The sequence below is a fragment of the Fundulus heteroclitus genome, unplaced genomic scaffold (genome assembly GCF_011125445.2).
Source record: "Fundulus heteroclitus isolate FHET01 unplaced genomic scaffold, MU-UCD_Fhet_4.1 scaffold_41, whole genome shotgun sequence".
Taxonomy (NCBI): domain Eukaryota; kingdom Metazoa; phylum Chordata; class Actinopteri; order Cyprinodontiformes; family Fundulidae; genus Fundulus; species Fundulus heteroclitus.
Window position 1 is genome coordinate 2,215,999 of NW_023396824.1, and position 18,480 is coordinate 2,234,478.

Consider the following 18,480-nt stretch of genomic DNA (forward strand, 5'->3'; position numbering starts at 1 on the left):
TCATAACCAGGTAAAGCAGTCATAAACAGGTAAACCTCTCATAACCAGGTAAAGCAGTCATAAACAGGTAAACCTCTCATAACCAGGTAAAGCAGTCATAAGCAGTCATAAGCAGTCATAAGCAGTCATAACCAGTCATAAGCAGTCATAACCAGTCATAACCAGTCATAACCAGGTAAAGCAGTCATAAACAGGTAAACCTCTCATAACCAGGTAAAGCAGTCATAAGCAGTCATAAACAGGTAAACCTCTCATAACCAGGTAAAGCAGTCATAAGCAGTCATAACCAGTCATAACCAGTCATAACCAGGTAAAGCAGTCATAAACAGGTAAACCTCTCATAACCAGGTAAAGCAGTCATAAGCAGTCATAAGCAGTCATAAGCAGTCATAAGCAGTCATAACCAGTCATAACCAGGTAAACCACTCATAACCAGGTAAAGCAGTCATAACCAGTCATAACCAGTCATAACCAGGTAAAGCAGTCATAACCAGTCATAACCAGGTAAAGCAGTCATAAGCAGTCATAAGCAGTCATAAGCAGTCATAACCAGTCATAACCAGGTAAAGCAGTCATAAACAGGTAAACCTCTCATAACCAGGTAAAACAGTCATAACCAGTCATAACCATTCATAACCATTCATAACCATTCATAACCAGTCATAACCAGGTAACCAGTCATAACCAGTCATAACCAGTCATAACCAGGTAAAGCAGTCATAACCAGTCATAACCATTCATAACCATTCATAACCATTCATAACCAGTCATAAGCAGTCATAACCAGTCATAACCAGGTAACCAGTCATAACCAGTCATAACCATTCATAACCAGTCATAACCAGTCATAACCATTCATAACCAGTCATAACCAGTCATAACCAGTCATAACCATTCATAACCAGTCATAACCAGGTAAACCAGTCATAACCATTCATAACCAGTCATAACCAGTCATAACCAGTCATAAGCAGTCAGCATGCTGTGAAGCACAGGCAGCAGCAGCTGGTGCCACTAAAGCTGCTCAGTGTGTGTCTGACTGCTGCAGAGCCATGAGGGTGATGAGAGACGAAGCCACAGACTAGATGTGATGATGAAGAAAGCAGAAGTTGCGTCTGTTCCAGGATGCAGGTCTGTCATCATCATCATCATCATCATCACCATCGCCCTCTCAGCTCTGGTTCTACCGTCTAATCTCACCCCAGTTACTGAAACGCTCCAGTTCTGCTACTTGAGGTTTTCTGTTGGTTCTTGTTTTAACTTCCTCATGCTTCACTGATCAGACATCAGCTTATTTCTGTCTCTGCTGCAGTTACACTTTGTTTAAGGAAAGAAAGTATTTACTCCCCCATGCAGCTGCAGAGTTGGTTATATGTGGGCATCTTCATCTTTCAACTCAGTTTTATTTTCTATAACACCAATTAACATCACATCATCAAGGTTCTTTCCAGAGTCAGACTCCATCAGATCCTCCAGGTTGGTGAGAAAGTTTCCTCTCTAAGGAAACTCAGCAGGTTGCATCAAGTCTCTCCAAGCAGCATTCACTCCTCCTGAAAGAGCGTAGAGCCACAGTGGACAGTCGTCTGCATTGTTGATGGCTTTGCAGCAATCCCTCATACTGAGCATGCATGAAGCGACAGTGGAGAGGAAAACTCCCCTTTAACAGGGAGGAGAACCTCCAGCAGAACCAGAACCAGGCTCAGTGTGTAGTTTGGACCAGACCTTCTCCTGGACATGAGAAGACGATAAATTAGATCCATGGAGGGTTTTCATGGAGACATTCAGTCCAGCTGCTGTGTCTGCAGGGTTTAGGAGGAATGTAGCTGTGGACCACACAGATCATCATGAGCAGCTCCTGATGATCACAGATCCATGTGTTGGTAATGAAGGAAAGCAACCAGAGGTTGTTTTGCAGCTACATGTTTCACAGAGTAGCAGCTTAGACGTGTGCAAACTGTAAATTGTTGAAACCAGAACTAACACAGGAAGTTGATCTCCATCTGCCCCTCACAGTGCCTCTGTGACGCGCCTGTCACCATCAGTGGGTCCAGGACTGGCCCAGCAGCTGCTGGATCTGCCAGAGGGCTTCCAGGTAACCAACACCAGCTTCTCTACCCACCTCATCTACCTGGTTAGGGTTAAGGTGCAGAACAGAAATGTAGCAGTCAACCTGTTCTTCTGAGGGCGTTCTCTGCTGCCGGACTGAAATTAGTCTGTCTACAGTTAGTTCCCCCTAGAACGTCCCTTCAACCCAGCACTACTCATGTGGGGATGGAGGGAACTAGTTATGGTTACTAGAGGTGGGTAGTAACTAGTTACTGTGACCAAAGCAGAGTAGTAACTAGTTAACGATGACCAAAGCAGAGTAATAGTTAGTTACAGTGACCAAAGCAGAGTGGTAACTGGTTACCAGTGAGCAGATATCTGTTCCCTCTACTGAAGGTAACTTTCTGCTGGACTTCTGTGACTCATAGGGAGAAATCTGATCTAGAGTGACTCAGCAGCTGCTTCACATTTTTGAGGTTTGGTACTAAACAGGCGGAAAGTTTGCCCTGGGTTTGGTCTGCCAGGCTGCAGTGCTGACAGGACCTTCATGGTTCAGTAGAGCGCTGCCCTGAGTTTGGTCTGCCAGGCTGCAGTGCTGACAGGACCTTCATGGTTCAGCAGAGCGCTGCCCTGAGTTTGGTCTGCCAGGCTGCAGTGCTGACAGGACCTTCATGGTTTCACGGGTTAGAGGCTCTCAGAGGGGAAGTGGTGCGTTCACTGTCCCTGCGTTTGCATCAGAGGAAGCGCTGCTGCATGAAACATGAATCTGAGCACAAACCTGACGGCGAGGAAGGAGCAGCCAGAAATATGAATCATGTCTGCAGATGTGTTCCAGATGTGACTCACTGGGAGAAACAGTAGCGGCGTAGCGAGCAGCAGCAGCGGCCCACAGCGTCGCTGGCCCTTTAAGGGAGGCTTTGTGCCTTAATAATGAGCTTCAGCTCGACTTCATCGTCCATTTTAAGTGATCTAAACAGAACAAAGCAGGCTGAGGCCCAGAACCATCAATCCTGCAGAGAGACGGAGAACACGTCGTTCCAGCAGCTCCATTTATTCTCTGCTTGGCAGAGAACAGGAATAAAAACCGTGCAGATGGATATCAGCCACCTGGGGCCCATTACTGACTTCATTACAGCCGGAGAACACGCAGAACACGCAGAACAAATAAACCTCTCCTGCTTTCCTGCTTCCTCAGGTTCTAACGCCCTGATGCCGTTTGATGTTAAATCAACAGATTTCAGTCTGGTTCCAGTTTGCTGCTCGCTCTGGTAGAACCTCCTGTCTCTTTTAGGCATTCCTGGAGTTCCTCAGGGTCGTGTTCCAGGGTTCTTTTCACGTTCTAAAGACAATGATCACTGTTCTCTTTCTCAAGCAGAACATTTTTATTAGAAGTTTAGTTTCTAGTCCATTAGTTGCTTTAGTGAGAACAGGCGGGCCTTTGTTCTCCAGAGAACCTGGTGCAGTTAGAACATTAAAGATGAATCCTGCTACAACAGCGCCCCCTGCTGTCTGGTCTGGACCTGCAGTCAGTGGAACGAGGAACTCTGATGGCTTCTTTAGCTGATGTAGCTCTGGATGTCTGAGGATGAACTGTCTTAAACTCCTGAGGGAGAATCTAAGTTAAAGTCCTTCTATTTTGTCTTTATTAATATTATTTTCATCATGTTTTCGTCTCGTCTTCTTCAGATCTCTGTGTTTTAGTCCAGATGTTCACGGCTGAACGCTCACCAGCTGACCCAGGTGGTGAGGATGGAGAACATCTGCTCCTCTGATCCTCAGGAACACCTCAGGGCTGTGTCCTCAGCCCAGATCTCTGCACCCAGGCCTGTCCTGCTGCCCCCCCCCCCCCCCCACCCACCCACCCACAGACACAGTGGAGACGTTTGAGGACGACTCCACTGTAGTGGGTCTGATCTCCACCAATGATGAGGTCTGGACTTCCCACTAAGCTGCTACACACCTTCTACAGACCTTCTACAGACCTTCTACAGAGCTACCATAGAGAGCGTTTATGTCTCATTATAACTGCTCAGTCCAGGAGAGGAAGGACGTAGCACAGAGGACAGAGCAGAGGATTATGGGACGCCGTCTGCAGGTTAGAACCTCTGCTGTTACTGTCTCTTATTCTCATGGATATCAGGTTCCCTGTTTCTGTAAATGTAGATCAGAGCAGAAACATGACTTCATCACGTCGGTAGATTCCTACAGGAGGAGTTAACTTCTCTCCCTCAGGCTCTGACAGCACTGCTCTGATATAAAGGTTATCTGTTTCTCTCTAATGCGGGGGAACCCAGTAAATAACCAGCGCTCTGCCTCATGTCTGCCTCCCAGGTGATGTCACCATGGTAACACGTGGTGACATCAAAGGGTTCCTGGTTCTAATGTTCCTGTGTCTGTGCTTTATGGCTGAATTCTGCTTTTTATGCTACACAAACATCTGGAAACATCAGCTAAAGCTCTGAGGGGTGAGTTCTGAGAATCCTGCCGGTACCGGTCGGTGTCAGGGGTCCAGAACCAGCGGGTTCTCAGAGTACCGGGTCACGGTGGAGAAACGTATCTTCAGGGTTCCTCAGCCAGTCTGGGCTAATGTGATCCAGAGGAACCTCCAGAGGAACCTCCAGAGGAACCTCCAGAGGTCCAGACTGGGCCTCCATGAGGAACCAGAACCAGCAGGCATAACTCTGGCTGCTGAGAGAGCTCCCATGATGCACTGGGAGCTCTTTCAGGGTCAGAGGAGCAGACCGCTGCAGTAATCTGATGATGTGTTTTATTAAAAGAGTTCCTCCAGGAACCGAGCGGCACCAGAACCGGGATTTATGGCGCTGATGGACTGTTTGCTGAGGTCCATTAGTGACACTACACCCTATGTATGTATATGTTTCACCAGAACCATGGGGAAGAACCTTTAACGGTTCTAAACGTCTCCCAACACCAGATGGACCGGTCCGGTTCTGTTCAGCAGGGTCAGAGGAAGAACCGGGCCCTCCAGCTCGGCTGCAGAGCAGAGAACTCATGAGGAGCTGATCTCAGAGCGGATCAGGTAACAGAACCGAGCGGTTCTGTTATCTGATCTCAGAGCGGATCAGGTAACAGAACCGAGCGGTTCTGACGGGTCCATTAGTCACTGTCACAACATTATCCCAGCAATCAGGCAGAGAACGCAGCTCATCTGGACCCGACCCTGACGGAGCGGTTCTGGGTGGTCCGAACGCTGCAGAGGGAAGGTTCTGGTGAAACAAGAGTCCTCTGCTCTGTAACGGTTCTCCACGTCACTCTGAGGAGACCCAGAACCTCCAGAGGAGAACGTTCAGAGTCTCAGGAGGTTCTACTGGGCTGGTTTGGGTTCTCATCCCCTGATCTGCAGATGGTGGTTCCAACCTGCCTGGACCGGGTCCAGAAGAAGGTTCTACACGGGGTGGACGGGTTCTGACCAGAGGGGTACCAGCGTGTTCCTCTGAGGTTCCTCAACGGTTCCTCTGTGAGAACCTTTGAGGAACCTTTAAAGGAGTTTTATGGTTTCCAAAAGGTTCCCCAAACCCCAGAAGATACTGGGTTACCAAACGGGTCGCATCAACAGAACCAGCAGAACCAGCCGATCCGGACCAAGGTCCACCTTGTCAGAACTGGAATCAAACCAGCAACCTCCCACTAGGGAACCCCAGAGTGGGTTCTCAGAGGTTCCTGGGTCTGTAAAGTCTGACGGAGAAGAAACGTCAGCGTTAACTGAACCGGACCTTCCCCTGTGGTTCTGTCCCGGTGAGAGGAGAACCCGGGTTCTGTGGGTTTGTTCAGGAGAACGTTCTGTCAGGTCCAACGGCACCAGGCAGGGGCAGAGAGGGACGAGGTTCTGGGAGTGATCAGCGGGTTCTGTGAAGGTTCTGGTGGACCCACAGACTGGACCCGGGCGGTCAGGAAGTCCCAGAACCTTTCAGAAGGTTCTGGTGGGTCAGAGGGAGGATCACACGTCCTGAGGAGGCTCCAGGTTCCCTGGAATGCTGGAGGTCAGGGGGGGGGGACAATCACATGACTGCACAACTATTTAACCCCCCCCCACCCCACTCCCCCCCCCCTCCCCCCCACAGGTACCCCCCCCTCATTCATTCAGGCTGTCAGTCCTGATCGGCGTGAAGACAGAGACAGAGAGCAGGAGGCCAGCAGCTCTACGGATAACAACCCCCCCCCCCCCCTCACCCCCCCTCATACCCCCCCCCCCCACACACACACACACTCACTAACCCCCCCCCCCCTCCCTGTGATGAAACCCAAGCCTCTTCCTCCTCCTCCTCCTCCTCCTCCTCCTCGGCGTCTCTCTGCCAGCTATGCGCTCATTAAAGGGGGGAACTCACTGGAACACATCAGTGTCTGCAGCGTGGAACCGGACCTCTGCCGGGCCTCAGCAGAACCTCACATACATCAGTGTCTGCAGCGTGGAACCGGACTTCTGCCGGGCCTCAGCAGAACTCGGCACCAGCTGGCATCCATGAAGCCCGGTTCTGCGTCTGGAAGTGATTTCTGTGGGATGAGCTCAGGCTGGGGAGGAGCTGTGGCAGCTGAGCGGGGCGGTTCTGGAGGTTCTGGAGGTTCTGGGGGTTCTGACATGTCACTGACATGATGTGATTCAGGCTGCAGCCCAGAACCTGATCCGGTTCTTGTTCTGCCTCACAGAAGATGGGAGAACGTGACCCGGTTCCCCTGCAGAACCCAGCCAGAACCAGCTGGAAGTCTGCGTCCTGAACAGAACCAGCTGTGAAAACGTCCTCCCTGGATGTTTGTGTAGACTCTGGTTCTCCACAGGAGGCCGTGGGCCGTTAAAGGAGAACACCTGCAGCCTGGGAACCTCCAGAGGAGCTTCATGGAGTCCAGCTCTGAGGGTTCTCTGGTTCTGACCAACTCCAACATGACCAAATACAGAACATATCGGTTCCATCTGAAAGAACCACGAGAAGACAAAATCTCCATCTTCTGTTCTCCAAGAACACGATGGTAGCAGCGGTTAGCTTAGCAGCGCTGCACCTGGATGGAGAACAAGTTCTCCTGCTCCGCTAAAGATCCATAAACGAGGTTCTCATGTGTCTCCATATGCAGATGACACCACGGTTTACATCAGCGCCGCTTTCCAGAACCAGCCACAGACCTGCTGAATTCAAGGTTCTACAGGCGGTTAGAGGAGGTTCTAGCAGGTGTTAAAGGAGGTTCTACGGGGTACTAAGGAGGTTCAAACAGCTGTTGATTCTAACAGATGTTGAAGGAGATTTTACAGCGTATTTACGGAGGGTTTGAAGGAGGTTCTACAGGTTATTTAAGAAGGTTCTACAAGGTATTTAAGGAGGTTCTACAAGGTATTTACCGAGGTTCTAACAACTGTTGATTCTAACAGATGTTGAAGGAGATTTTACAGCGTATTTACGGAGGGTTTGAAGGAGGTTCTACAAGTTATTTACCGAGGTTCTAACAACTGTTGAAGGAGCTTCTACAGGCTGTTAAAGGAAGTTCTACAGGGTTCTTAAGACGTTCTACATGGTATTTTAGGAGGTTCTACATGATTTTTACGTAGGTTCTAACACCTGTAGAAGGAGGTTCTACAGGGTTTTTAAGACATTCTACAGCGTATTTACGTAGGTTCTAACACCTGTTGAAGGCGGTTCTAACAGAAGTAGAAGTTCTACATAAGGTTCTACTGGATCACGGGTTCCAGTCAGTTCTATCAGACGAACACCAGCAGCATCTGATGCGTCACGTCTCGTTCTACATGATTTTTACGTAGGTTCTAACACCTGTAGAAGGAGGTTCTAACAGAAGTAGAAGTTCTACAGGAGGTTCTACAGCGTATTTTAGGAGGTTCTACATGATTTTTACGTAGGTTCTAACACCTGTAGAAGGAGGTTCTACAGGGTTTTTAAGACATTCTACAGCGTATTTACGGAGGTTCTAACACCTGTTGAAGGCGGTTCTAACAGAAGTAGAAGTTCTACATAAGGTTCTACTGGATCACGGGTTCCAGTCAGTTCTATCAGACGAACACCAGCAGCATCTGATGCGTCACGTCTCGTTCTACATGATTTTTACGTAGGTTCTAACACCTGTAGAAGGCGGTTCTAACAGAAGTAGAAGTTCTACAGGAGGTTCTACTGGATCACGGGTTCCAGTCAGCAGCATCTGATGCGTCACGTCTCGTTCCTGTGAGGCTGGATTTACTTCATCATGATGTCCGAGGCGTAAGGTTCTGCTGGGTTCTCCGTGCCGGTTCTGGACAGAACCTCTGCTGATACCAGGCTCTAGCTGGCAGAACGATTGTCCTCCAAACAGGATGTTCCATGTGAGCAGAGCAGCAGGTTCTGATTTACTGCACCAGAACCAGAGTCCATATCAGACACCATGTGGTTCTGACCCATCGGCCCCGTTATGTCACACAGCAGTGATGGACGTAGGTCCAAGCCACCGTCCTGTTCTCATCAGAACCAGCCAGAACGGACCGGTACCGGCTCCAGGACTCATCTGGACCGACCCATCCAGGGGGACCGGCTCTGCTACAGGAGGTTCTGGTTCTCCTCAGAGGGTGAGACAACCGGAGCAGAACCCCCACCAGCGTCCTGCTGTGATAAGGAGCTCTGCTGGGGGTCAAAGGTCAGCTGGAGGCCCGTTAAGCCCGGTACCGAGGAGCTAAACGGGCCCGCTGGGCCTGATAGCTGCTCCTCATCACCACCAGAACCTCCTGGAAACCCAAACCCGGACTTATTATCTGGACCACCTCATTGATGTTCTGATGGTTCAGAACCGGCCTCTGATTGGCTGTGATTGGTCAGAGCTCCAGGTAGACCCAGAGGTCGGCTATCAGGACCAAAATGTGGATCAGAACCAGTTCTGATCATTACGCGTCAGGATTAATTTACGGGTCCAGAACCAGGCGAGTCTGGACCTCAGAGCAGAACCGCTCAGAGATAACTCACTGAACAGCTTCATGTTCTGAAGGTTCTATTCAGCGTTGCACTCTGGTGTGAGCTGGTACCGGTAAGTGGGTCAGAACCCGAGCGGTTCTGGAAGGTAGAAACGGGCAGCAGAGAGAGCAGACCCGTAGAGAAACCCAGAACCCTTCTAGAACCCAACCTCTGATTCCGGTCCACATGGATCCTCGTTATTCCAGAACAAAAACCCAACAGGTTCTGGTACAGGTCCATTTGACCATAGAGAACCGGGTATTTTCTGACGTTTTTAAAGCGTACGGTTCTGGATCTGTCCCCTAAAACGGTTCTGCCTCCCCCTGACGGACCAGAACAGAACAATCCCCCATCAGAAACAGAACCTCACCAGAACCATCTTTAGATCGTTTTATTTTGTACAAAAACACAATCTGCAGAAATATGGGTCGGTATAAAATCTTTGATACATGATCGGACCTCCGGTAAAAAGTGCCCCCAGCGGTCCAGCTGGTTCTGAGTCCAGAACAGGTCCAGAACAGGTCCAGAACGGGTCCAGAACGGGTCCAGAACAGGTCCAGAACGGGTCCAGAACAGGTCCGTCTTCTCAGGGTTCCTAAAAACATTCAGGTTCTGCTAAAAACAACAGTTTTAAGTTAAAAAAGTTTAAATGGCTTCAGCTGCACTGGTTCAGGTCCAGATGGCGGGTCAGGACCGGGATCAGAACCTTTCCTGGTGATTACGCTCATGAGAACAGATCCAGTTCCTTTAAAGATGATCTATAGATCCTTCAGGAGAACTTCTAGGATCCAATCAGCTGCTGGTTCTGAAGACGAGGTCCAAAGGATTCCCACAGTAACCTGAGATGGGTCAGGTTCTGTTAACCCCTCAGAGAACGGTACTGGTACCAGACATGTCCACCAATCAGGGAGGAACCTCCAGAACACCAGCAGGAACCCAGCAGATGTTCTGACGTTCTCCTGGAGAACCCTGGTGGTTTCCTGAAGAAGGATCCGATGATCCAGAACATTCCTGACAAAGATCCACCGTGAGGAGGTCTCACTCTGATGGTTCTGTAGAGCCTCAGCAGCGGTTTGGACCAGCAGCCGATCCAGAAACGGTTCTGTCCAGCTCTGTGTTCAGAACCAGGAGGAGCCAATCAGAACCCTGCGTCCATGCAGGGGGCGGGGCTTAGTGACATCACAAGTGCCTTATTTGGAGCATAGATCCTGCAGTGTCCAACCAGAGGAGGAGTCACCGTTGTGCTGGCTGCTGATTGGCCGATCGCATCCATTCAGGTCCAGGTGGGCGGGACCTTTTTCCTGAGGCGCTGATTGGCTGAAAAATTCCTGAGTGCTGACCAATGAGGCAACTGAAGGTGGTCCTTGGCTTTGATTGGTTGTAATAGGCAGGTGGGCGGAGTCTGGCAGCCCCTGAGCTTCCAGAACCTCTGGGGTCCGGTTCAGCGCTGTGATTGGTCAGTAAAGCAGAGTGGGCGTGGCTTTGTGTATCCTGAGCGTCTGGATGGAGGAGAGGATCTTCTTCTGGTGGCCAGCGAGGGTGACGCCCACCCTGAGCAGGTCTCTATGGAAACAGAGAGGTGGGTTAGTGAAGCCCTGAGTGCTGACTGTCAGGCTGAAGTAGTTAGTGGTGCCCTGAGCGCAGACTGTCAGGCATAAGTAGTTAGTGGAGCCCTGAGCGCCGACTGTCAGGTATAAGTAGTTAGTGGAGCCCTGAGCGCCGACTGTCAGGCATAAGTAGTTAGTGAAGCCCTGAGCGCCGACTGTCAGGCATAAGTAGTTAGTGGAGCCCTGAGCGCCGACTGTCAGGCATAAGTAGCTAGTGAAGCCCTGAGCGCCGACTGTCAGGTATAAGTAGTTAGTGGAACCCTGAGTGCTGCCTGTCAGGCATAAGTAGTTAGTGGTGCCCTGAGCGCCGACTGTCAGGCATAAGTAGTTAGTGGAGCCCTGAGCGCCGACTGTCAGGCATAAGTAGCTAGTGAAGCCCTGAGCGCCGACTGTCAGGTATAAGTAGTTAGTGGAACCCTGAGTGCTGCCTGTCAGGCATAAGTAGTTAGTGGTGCCCTGAGCGCCGACTGTCAGGCATAAGTAGTTAGTGGAGCCCTGAGCGCCGACTGTCAGGCATAAGTAGCTAGTGAAGCCCTGAGCGCCGACTGTCAGGTATAAGTAGTTAGTGGTGCCCTGAGCGCCGACTGTCAGGTATAAGTAGTTAGTGGAACCCTGAGTGCTGCCTGTCAGGCATAAGTAGTTAGTGGTGCCCTGAGCGCCGACTGTCAGGCATAAGTAGTTAGTGGAGCCCTGAGCGCCGACTATCAGGCATAAGTAGTTAGTGGTGCCCTGAGCGCCGACTGTCAGGCATAAGTAGTTAGTGGAGCCCTGAGCGCCGACTGTCAGGTATAAGTAGTTAGTGGTGCCCTGAGCGCCGACTGTCAGGCATAAGTAGTTAGTGGAGCCCTGAGCGCAGACTGTCAGGCATAAGTAGTTAGTGGTGCCCTGAGCGCCGACTGTCAGGTATAAGTAGTTAGTGGAGCCCTGAGTGCTGCCTGTCAGGCATAAGTAGTTAGTGGAGCCCTGAGTGCTGCCTGTCAGGCATAAGTAGTTAGTGGTGCCCTGAGCGCCGACTGTCAGGTATAAGTAGTTAGTGGAGCCCTGAGTGCCGCCTGTCAGGTATAAGAAGTTAGTGGAGCCCTGAGCGCTGACTGTCAGGCATAAGTAGTTAATCAGCCCTGAGCGCCGACTGTCAGGCTAAAGTAGTTAGTGAAGCCCTGAGCGCTGACTGTCAGGTATAAGTAGTTAATGGAGCCCTGAGCGCCGACTGTCAGGCATAAGTAGTTAGTGGAGCCCTGAGCGCCGACTGTCAGGCATAAGTAGTTAGTGGAGCCCTGAGTGCTGACTGTCAGGTATAAGTAGTTAATGGAGCCCTGAGCGCCGACTGTCAGGCATAAGTAGTTAGTGGAGCCCTGAGCGCCGACTGTCAGGCATAAGTAGTTAGTGGAGCCCTGAGTGCCGACTGTCAGGTATAAGTAGTTAGTGGAGCCCTGAGTGCTGACTGTCAGGTATAAGTAGTTAGTGGAGCCCTGGGTGCCACCTGTCAGGCATAAGTAGTTAGTGGAGCCCTGAGCGCTGACTGTCAGGTATAAGTAGTTATTGGTGCCCTGAGCGCTGACTGTCAGGCACGCGCGGCCAGGCGAGCCTTACTCTGTGTTGAGCTGGGCCACGACGTCCAGGCTGCTGAACCCGGCCTGCAGGAAGTTCTGCTCGTAGCGCTCCATCTTGATGGCCCGGAGCCACTCGGAGACGGAACCACAGGCCGACAGAGGAGGCGGGACCCGCTGGTCCAGCAGGTGCTGGGACGGACTGGGACAGAGAGAGAGAGTGGTTAGTGATGGTCCTGGTTCTGATCCAGCCCAAACAGCCCAGATTAAGAGGTTACAGGAACATCTGGGTCAGAGGACTGAGAACTGGATCAGGAGGTTCTGCAGCTGCAGGCAACAAATGTTTCTCAGGAACCAGCACAGGTACGTCACACTGGGCCAAACACAGTCCAGCCAACCTGCAGGTTGGACCTGTACTGAAGCACATCTGGGCCTGGGACCCGGGTCTAAGAATCAGAAGAGAGAACTGAGCCTCATAATCAGAACAAAAAACTGGGCCTGAGAACCGGGTCTGAGAATCAGAAAAGAGAACCTGACCTGGGAGTCAGAACTGGGAGTCAGAACAGAGAACTGGACCTGGGAGTCAGAACTGGACGTCAGAACTGGGAGTCAGAACAGAGAACTGGACCTGGGAGTCAGAACTGGGAGTCAGAACAGAGAACTGGACCTGGGAGTCAGAACAGAGAGTCAGAACTGGGAGTCAGAACAGAGAACTGGACCTGGTAGTCAGAACTGGACGTCAGAACTGGGAGTCAGAACAGAGAACTGGACCTGGGAGTCAGAACTGGACGTCAGAACTGGGAGTCAGAACAGAGAACTGGACCTGGGAGTCAGAACTGGACCTGGGAGTCAGAACTGGACGTCAGAACTGGGAGTCAGAACAGAGAACTGGACCTGGGAGTCAGAACTGGACGTCAGAACTGGGAGTCAGAACAGAGAACCGGGCCTGAGAACCGGGTCTGGGAGTCAGAACAGAGAACTGGACCTAGGAGTCAGAACTGGACGTCAGAACTGGGAGTCAGAACAGAGAACTGGACCTGGGAGTCAGAACTGGACGTCAGAACTGGGAGTCAGAACAGAGAACCGGGCCTGGGAGTCAGAACATAGAACCGGACCTGGGAGTCAGAACAGGTAGTCAGAACAGAGAACTAGAACTAGGAGTCAGAACAGAGAACCGGGCCTGGAAGTCAGAACTGGGAGTCAGAACAGAGAACTGGACCTGGGAGTCAGAACTGGACGTCAGAACTGGGAGTCAGAACAGAGAACTGGATCTGGGAGTCAGAACTGGACGTCAGAACTGGGAGTCAGAACAGAGAACTGGACCTGGGAGTCAGAACTGGACGTCAGAACTGGGAGTCAGAACAGAGAACCGGGCCTGGGAGTCAGAACTGGACGTCAGAACAGGGAGTCAGAACAGAGAACTGGACCTGGGAGTCAGAACTGGACCTGGGAGTCAGAACTGGGAGTCAGAACAGAGAACTGGACCTGGGAGTCAGAACAGAGAGTCAGAACTGGGAGTCAGAACAGAGAACTGGACCTGAGAGTCAGAACTGAGAGTCAGAACAGGGAGTCAGAACAGAGAACCGGGCCTGGGAGTCAGAACTGAGAGTCAGAACAGGGAGTCAGAACAGAGAACCGGGCCTGGGAGTCAGAACTGGGAGTCAGAACAGAGAACTGGACCTGGGAGTCAGAACTGGACGTCAGAACTGGGAGTCAGAACAGAGAACTGGACCTGGGAGTCAGAACTGGACCTGGGAGTCAGAACTGGGAGTCAGAACAGAGAACTGGACCTGGGAGTCAGAACAGAGAGTCAGAACTGGGAGTCAGAACAGAGAACTGGACCTGGGAGTCAGAACTGGAAGTCAGAACTGGGAGTCAGAACAGAGAACCGGGCCTGAGAACCGGGTCTGGGAGTCAGAACAGAGAACTGGACCTAGGAGTCAGAACTGGACGTCAGAACTGGGAGTCAGAACAGAGAACTGGACCTGGGAGTCAGAACTGGACGTCAGAACTGGGAGTCAGAACAGAGAACCGGGCCTGGGAGTCAGAACATAGAACCGGACCTGGGAGTCAGAACAGGTAGTCAGAACAGAGAACTAGAACTAGGAGTCAGAACAGAGAACCGGGCCTGGAAGTCAGAACTGGGAGTCAGAACAGAGAACTGGACCTGGGAGTCAGAACTGGACGTCAGAACTGGGAGTCAGAACAGAGAACTGGACCTGGGAGTCAGAACTGGACGTCAGAACTGGGAGTCAGAACAGAGAACTGGACCTGGGAGTCAGAACTGGACGTCAGAACTGGGAGTCAGAACATAGAACCGGACCTGGGAGTCAGAACAGAGAACTGGACCTGGGAGTCAGAACTGGACGTCAGAACTGGGAGTCAGAACAGAGAACTGGACCTGGTAGTCAGAACTGGGAGTCAGAACTGGGAGTCAGTACAGAGAACTAGAACTAGGAGTCAGAACAGAGAACCGGGCCTGGAAGTCAGAACTGGGAGTCAGAACAGAGAACTGGACCTGGGAGTCAGAACTGGACGTCAGAACTGGGAGTCAGAACAGAGAACTGGACCTGGGAGTCAGAACTGGACGTCAGAACTGGGAGTCAGAACAGAGAACCGGGCCTGGGAGTCAGAACTGGACGTCAGAACTGGGAGTCAGAACAGAGAACTGGACCTGGGAGTCAGAACTGGACGTCAGAACTGGGAGTCAGAACATAGAACCGGACCTGGGAGTCAGAACAGAGAACTGGACCTGGGAGTCAGAACTGGACGTCAGAACTGGGAGTCAGAACAGAGAACTGGACCTGGTAGTCAGAACTGGGAGTCAGAACTGGGAGTCAGAACAGAGAACTGGACCTGGTAGTCAGAACTGGGAGTCAGAACAGAGAACCGGGCCAGAGAACCGGGCCTGAGAGTCAGAACTGGGAGTCAGAACAGAGAACCGGGCCTAAGAGTCAGAACTGGGAGTCAGAACAGAGAACTGGACCTGGTAGTCAGAACTGGGAGTCAGAACTGGGAGTCAGAACAGAGAACTGGACCTGGTAGTCAGAACTGGGAGTCAGAACTGGGAGTCAGAACAGAGAACCGGGCCAGAGAACCGGGCCTGAGAGTCAGAACTAGGAGTCAGAACAGAGAACCGGGCCTAAGAGTCAGAACTGGGAGTCAGAACAGAGAACTGGACCTGGGAGTCAGAACTAGTAGTCAGAACTGGACGTCAGAACTGGGAGTCAGAACTAGTAGTCAGAACTGGACGTCAGAACTGGGAGTCAGAACAGAGAACCGGGCCAGAGAACCGGGTCTGGGCGCTGACAGGCTGGTACTTCTTCGTTGGGAGTTTTAATTCCAGGAATGCGAGCAGTTCTGCACCTGCTCCAGTAAACAGAACCGGCTGTGTAAACAGCTGTCAGTCGGACCCCCCTCCCCCCCGGGGTCTCACCGCCCCTCTCTGACCTCTGACCCCTCGGCCCGACATGAACCACATTCCACAGCAGCCCATCAAAGCGGGCCTCACCTGGACAGCTCCGGGTGCATCACCTTCAGGGAGACGGGGTTTCGGATCAGCCGGTCCAGCCCGCCCACGATGTCACAGAACCGGGGCCGGTTGGCCCGCTCCTTCTGCCAGCAGTCCAGCATGAGCGCGTGCAGCGAGGCGGGGCAGTCGGGCGGCGGAGGCAGGCGGTAGTCCTGCTCGATGGCGTTTATCACCTAAAGGATCAGAACAGCGGTTCGGTTCTGGTTAAACCGGGTCCAGTGAAACCGGGTTTCTTTAACTTGAGGAGGAGAATGGAGGCGTCTGCAAGGTTTTCTGAAATGTTTCCAGTTTTTATTTCAGATTTAATCATATTCATGTGTTGACAAAAAACACAAACAGATCCGCAAACTGAACTGCTAACAGAACAATTAAGAGAACGACTAACAGAACTATTAATAGAAGCACAAACAGAACCGCTAACAGAACAGCTAACAAAACAGCTAACAGATCTGCTAACAGAACTGCTAACTGAACTGCTAACAGAACTGCTAACAGAACTGCTAACTGAACCGCTAACAGAACTATTAATAGAACCACAAACAGAACCGCTAACAGATCTGCTAACAGAACCGCTAACAGATCCGCTAACTGAATGATTAACAGAAACGCTAACAGAACTGTTAACAGAACAATTAAGAGAACTGCTAACTGAACCGCTAACAGAACTATTAATAGAACCACAAACAGAACTGCTAACAGATCTGCTAACAGAACCACTAACAGAGCCGCTAACAGATCCGCTAACTGAACCGCTAACAGATCCGGTAACTGAATGATTAACAGAAACGCTAACAGAACTGTTAACAGAACAATTAAGAGAACCGCTAACAGAACCATTAATAGAACCACAAACAGAACCACTATCAAAACAGCTAACAGATCTACTAAAAGAACTGCTAACTGAACCGCTAACAGAACAGTTAAGAGAACCGCTAACAGAACTATTAATAGAACCAAATACAGAACTGCTAACTGAATCGCTAATTGAATCACTAACAGATCTGCTAACTGAACAATTAATAGAATCGCTAACAGATCTGCTAACAGAACTGCTAACAGAACAGCAATACTAAACTGCTAACTGATCCGCTAACTGAACTGCTAACAGAACAATTAGGAGAACGACTAACAGAACTATTAATAGAACCACAAACAGAACCGCTAACAAAACAGCTAACAGATCTGCTAACAGAACTGCTAACTGAACTGCTAACAGAACTGCTAACTGAACCGCTAACAGAACTGCTAACTGAACCGCTAACAGAACTATTAATAGAACCACAAACAGAACCGCTAACAGATCTGCTAACAGAACCGCTAACAGATCCGCTAACAGATCCGCTAACAGATCCGCTAACTGAATGATTAACAGAAACGCTAACAGAACTGTTAACAGAACAATTAAGAGAACCGCTAACAGAACTATTAATAGAACCACAAACAGAACCGCTAACAAAACAGCTAACAGACCTACTAAAAGAACTGCTAACTGAACCGCTAACAGAACAGTTAAGAGAACCGCTAACAGAACTATTAATAGAACCAAATACAGAACTGCTAACTGAATCGCTAACAGATCCGCTAACTGAACTGTTAACAGAACAATTAAGAGAACGACTAACAGAACTATTAATAGAAGCACAAACAGAACCGCTAACAGAACAGCTAACAAAACAGCTAACAGATCTGCTAACAGAACTGCTAACTGAACTGCTAACAGAACTGCTAACAGAACTGCTAACTGAACCGCTAACAGAACTATTAATAGAACCACAAACAGAACCGCTAACAGATCTGCTAACAGAACCGCTAACAGATCCGCTAACTGAACCGCTAACAGAACAATTAAGAGAACGACTAACAAAACAATTAAGAGAACGACTAACAGAACTATTAATAGAACCACAATCAGAACCGCTAACAGAACAGCTAACAAAACAGCTAACAGATCTGCTAACAGAACTGCTAACTGAACTGCTAACAGAACTGCTAACTGAACCGCTAACAGAACTATTAATAGAACCACAAACAGAACCGCTAACAGATCTGCTAACAGAACCACTAACAGATCCGCTAACTGAATGATTAACAGAAACGCTAACAGAACTGTTAACAGAACAATTAAGAGAACTGCTAACTGAACCGCTAACAGAACTATTAATAGAACCACAAACAGAACTGCTAACAGATCTGCTAACAGAACCACTAACAGAGCCGCTAACAGATCCGCTAACTGAACCGCTAACAGATCCGCTAACTGAACCGCTAACAGATCCGCTAACTGAACCGCTAACAGATCCGGTAACTGAATGATTAACAGAAACGCTAACAGAACTGTTAACAGAACAATTAAGAGAACCGCTAACAGAACCATTAATAGAACCACAAACAGAACCACTATCAAAACAGCTAACAGATCTACTAAAAGAACTGCTAACTGAACCGCTAACAGAACAGTTAAGAGAACCGCTAACAGAACTATTAATAGAACCAAATACAGAACTGCTAACTGAATCGCTAATTGAATCACTAACAGATCTGCTAACTGAACCGGTAACGGATCTGTTAACAGAACAATTAATAGAATCGCTAACAGATCTGCTAACAGAACTGCTAACAGAACAATTAAGAGAACGACTAACAGAACTATTAATAGAACCACATACAGAACCGCTAACAGAACAGCAATACTAAACTGCTAACTGATCCGCTAACTGAACTGCTAACAGAACAATTAAGAGAACGACTAACAGAACTATTAATAGAACCACAAACAGAACCGCTAACAAAACAGCTAACAGATCTGCTAACAG

General features: G+C 49.9%; 1 protein-coding gene and 2 long non-coding RNA genes across 6 annotated transcripts in view; 1 reads left to right on the plus strand and 2 right to left on the minus strand.

Moving 5' to 3' along the window:
• The first annotated feature begins 6,752 nt into the window (after positions 1-6,752).
• LOC118560245 lies at positions 6,753-9,674 on the plus strand. The gene is made up of 3 exons (XR_004929211.1): positions 6,753-7,862; positions 8,024-9,502; positions 9,536-9,674. It is a non-coding gene; the product is annotated as an uncharacterized LOC118560245 (long non-coding RNA).
• Positions 9,675-9,686: 12 nt separating this feature from the next.
• LOC105924390 (ephrin type-B receptor 4b) overlaps positions 9,687-18,480 on the minus strand; it is a 28,752-nt gene continuing 19,958 nt past the window's right edge. The window contains exons 18-20 of the mRNA XM_036131077.1: positions 15,647-15,840; positions 12,179-12,337; positions 9,687-10,544 (exon numbers count right to left, since the gene is read on the minus strand). Of these exons, the coding sequence (XP_035986970.1) occupies positions 10,439-10,544; positions 12,179-12,337; positions 15,647-15,840 (459 nt within the window). The 3' untranslated portion in view covers positions 9,687-10,438. The remainder of the gene's footprint in view (positions 10,545-12,178; positions 12,338-15,646; positions 15,841-18,480) is intronic.
• On the minus strand, positions 13,455-15,355 carry LOC118560238. 4 transcript variants are annotated; one of them, XR_004929199.1, is made up of 4 exons: positions 14,355-15,355; positions 14,088-14,172; positions 13,582-13,886; positions 13,455-13,510 (listed from the first exon to the last, which is right to left on the minus strand). It is a non-coding gene; the product is annotated as an uncharacterized LOC118560238 (long non-coding RNA). The 4 variants fall into 4 exon arrangements; XR_004929200.1 differs by having other exon boundaries at positions 14,088-14,198; positions 14,459-15,354; XR_004929201.1 differs by having other exon boundaries at positions 14,088-15,121; positions 15,174-15,218.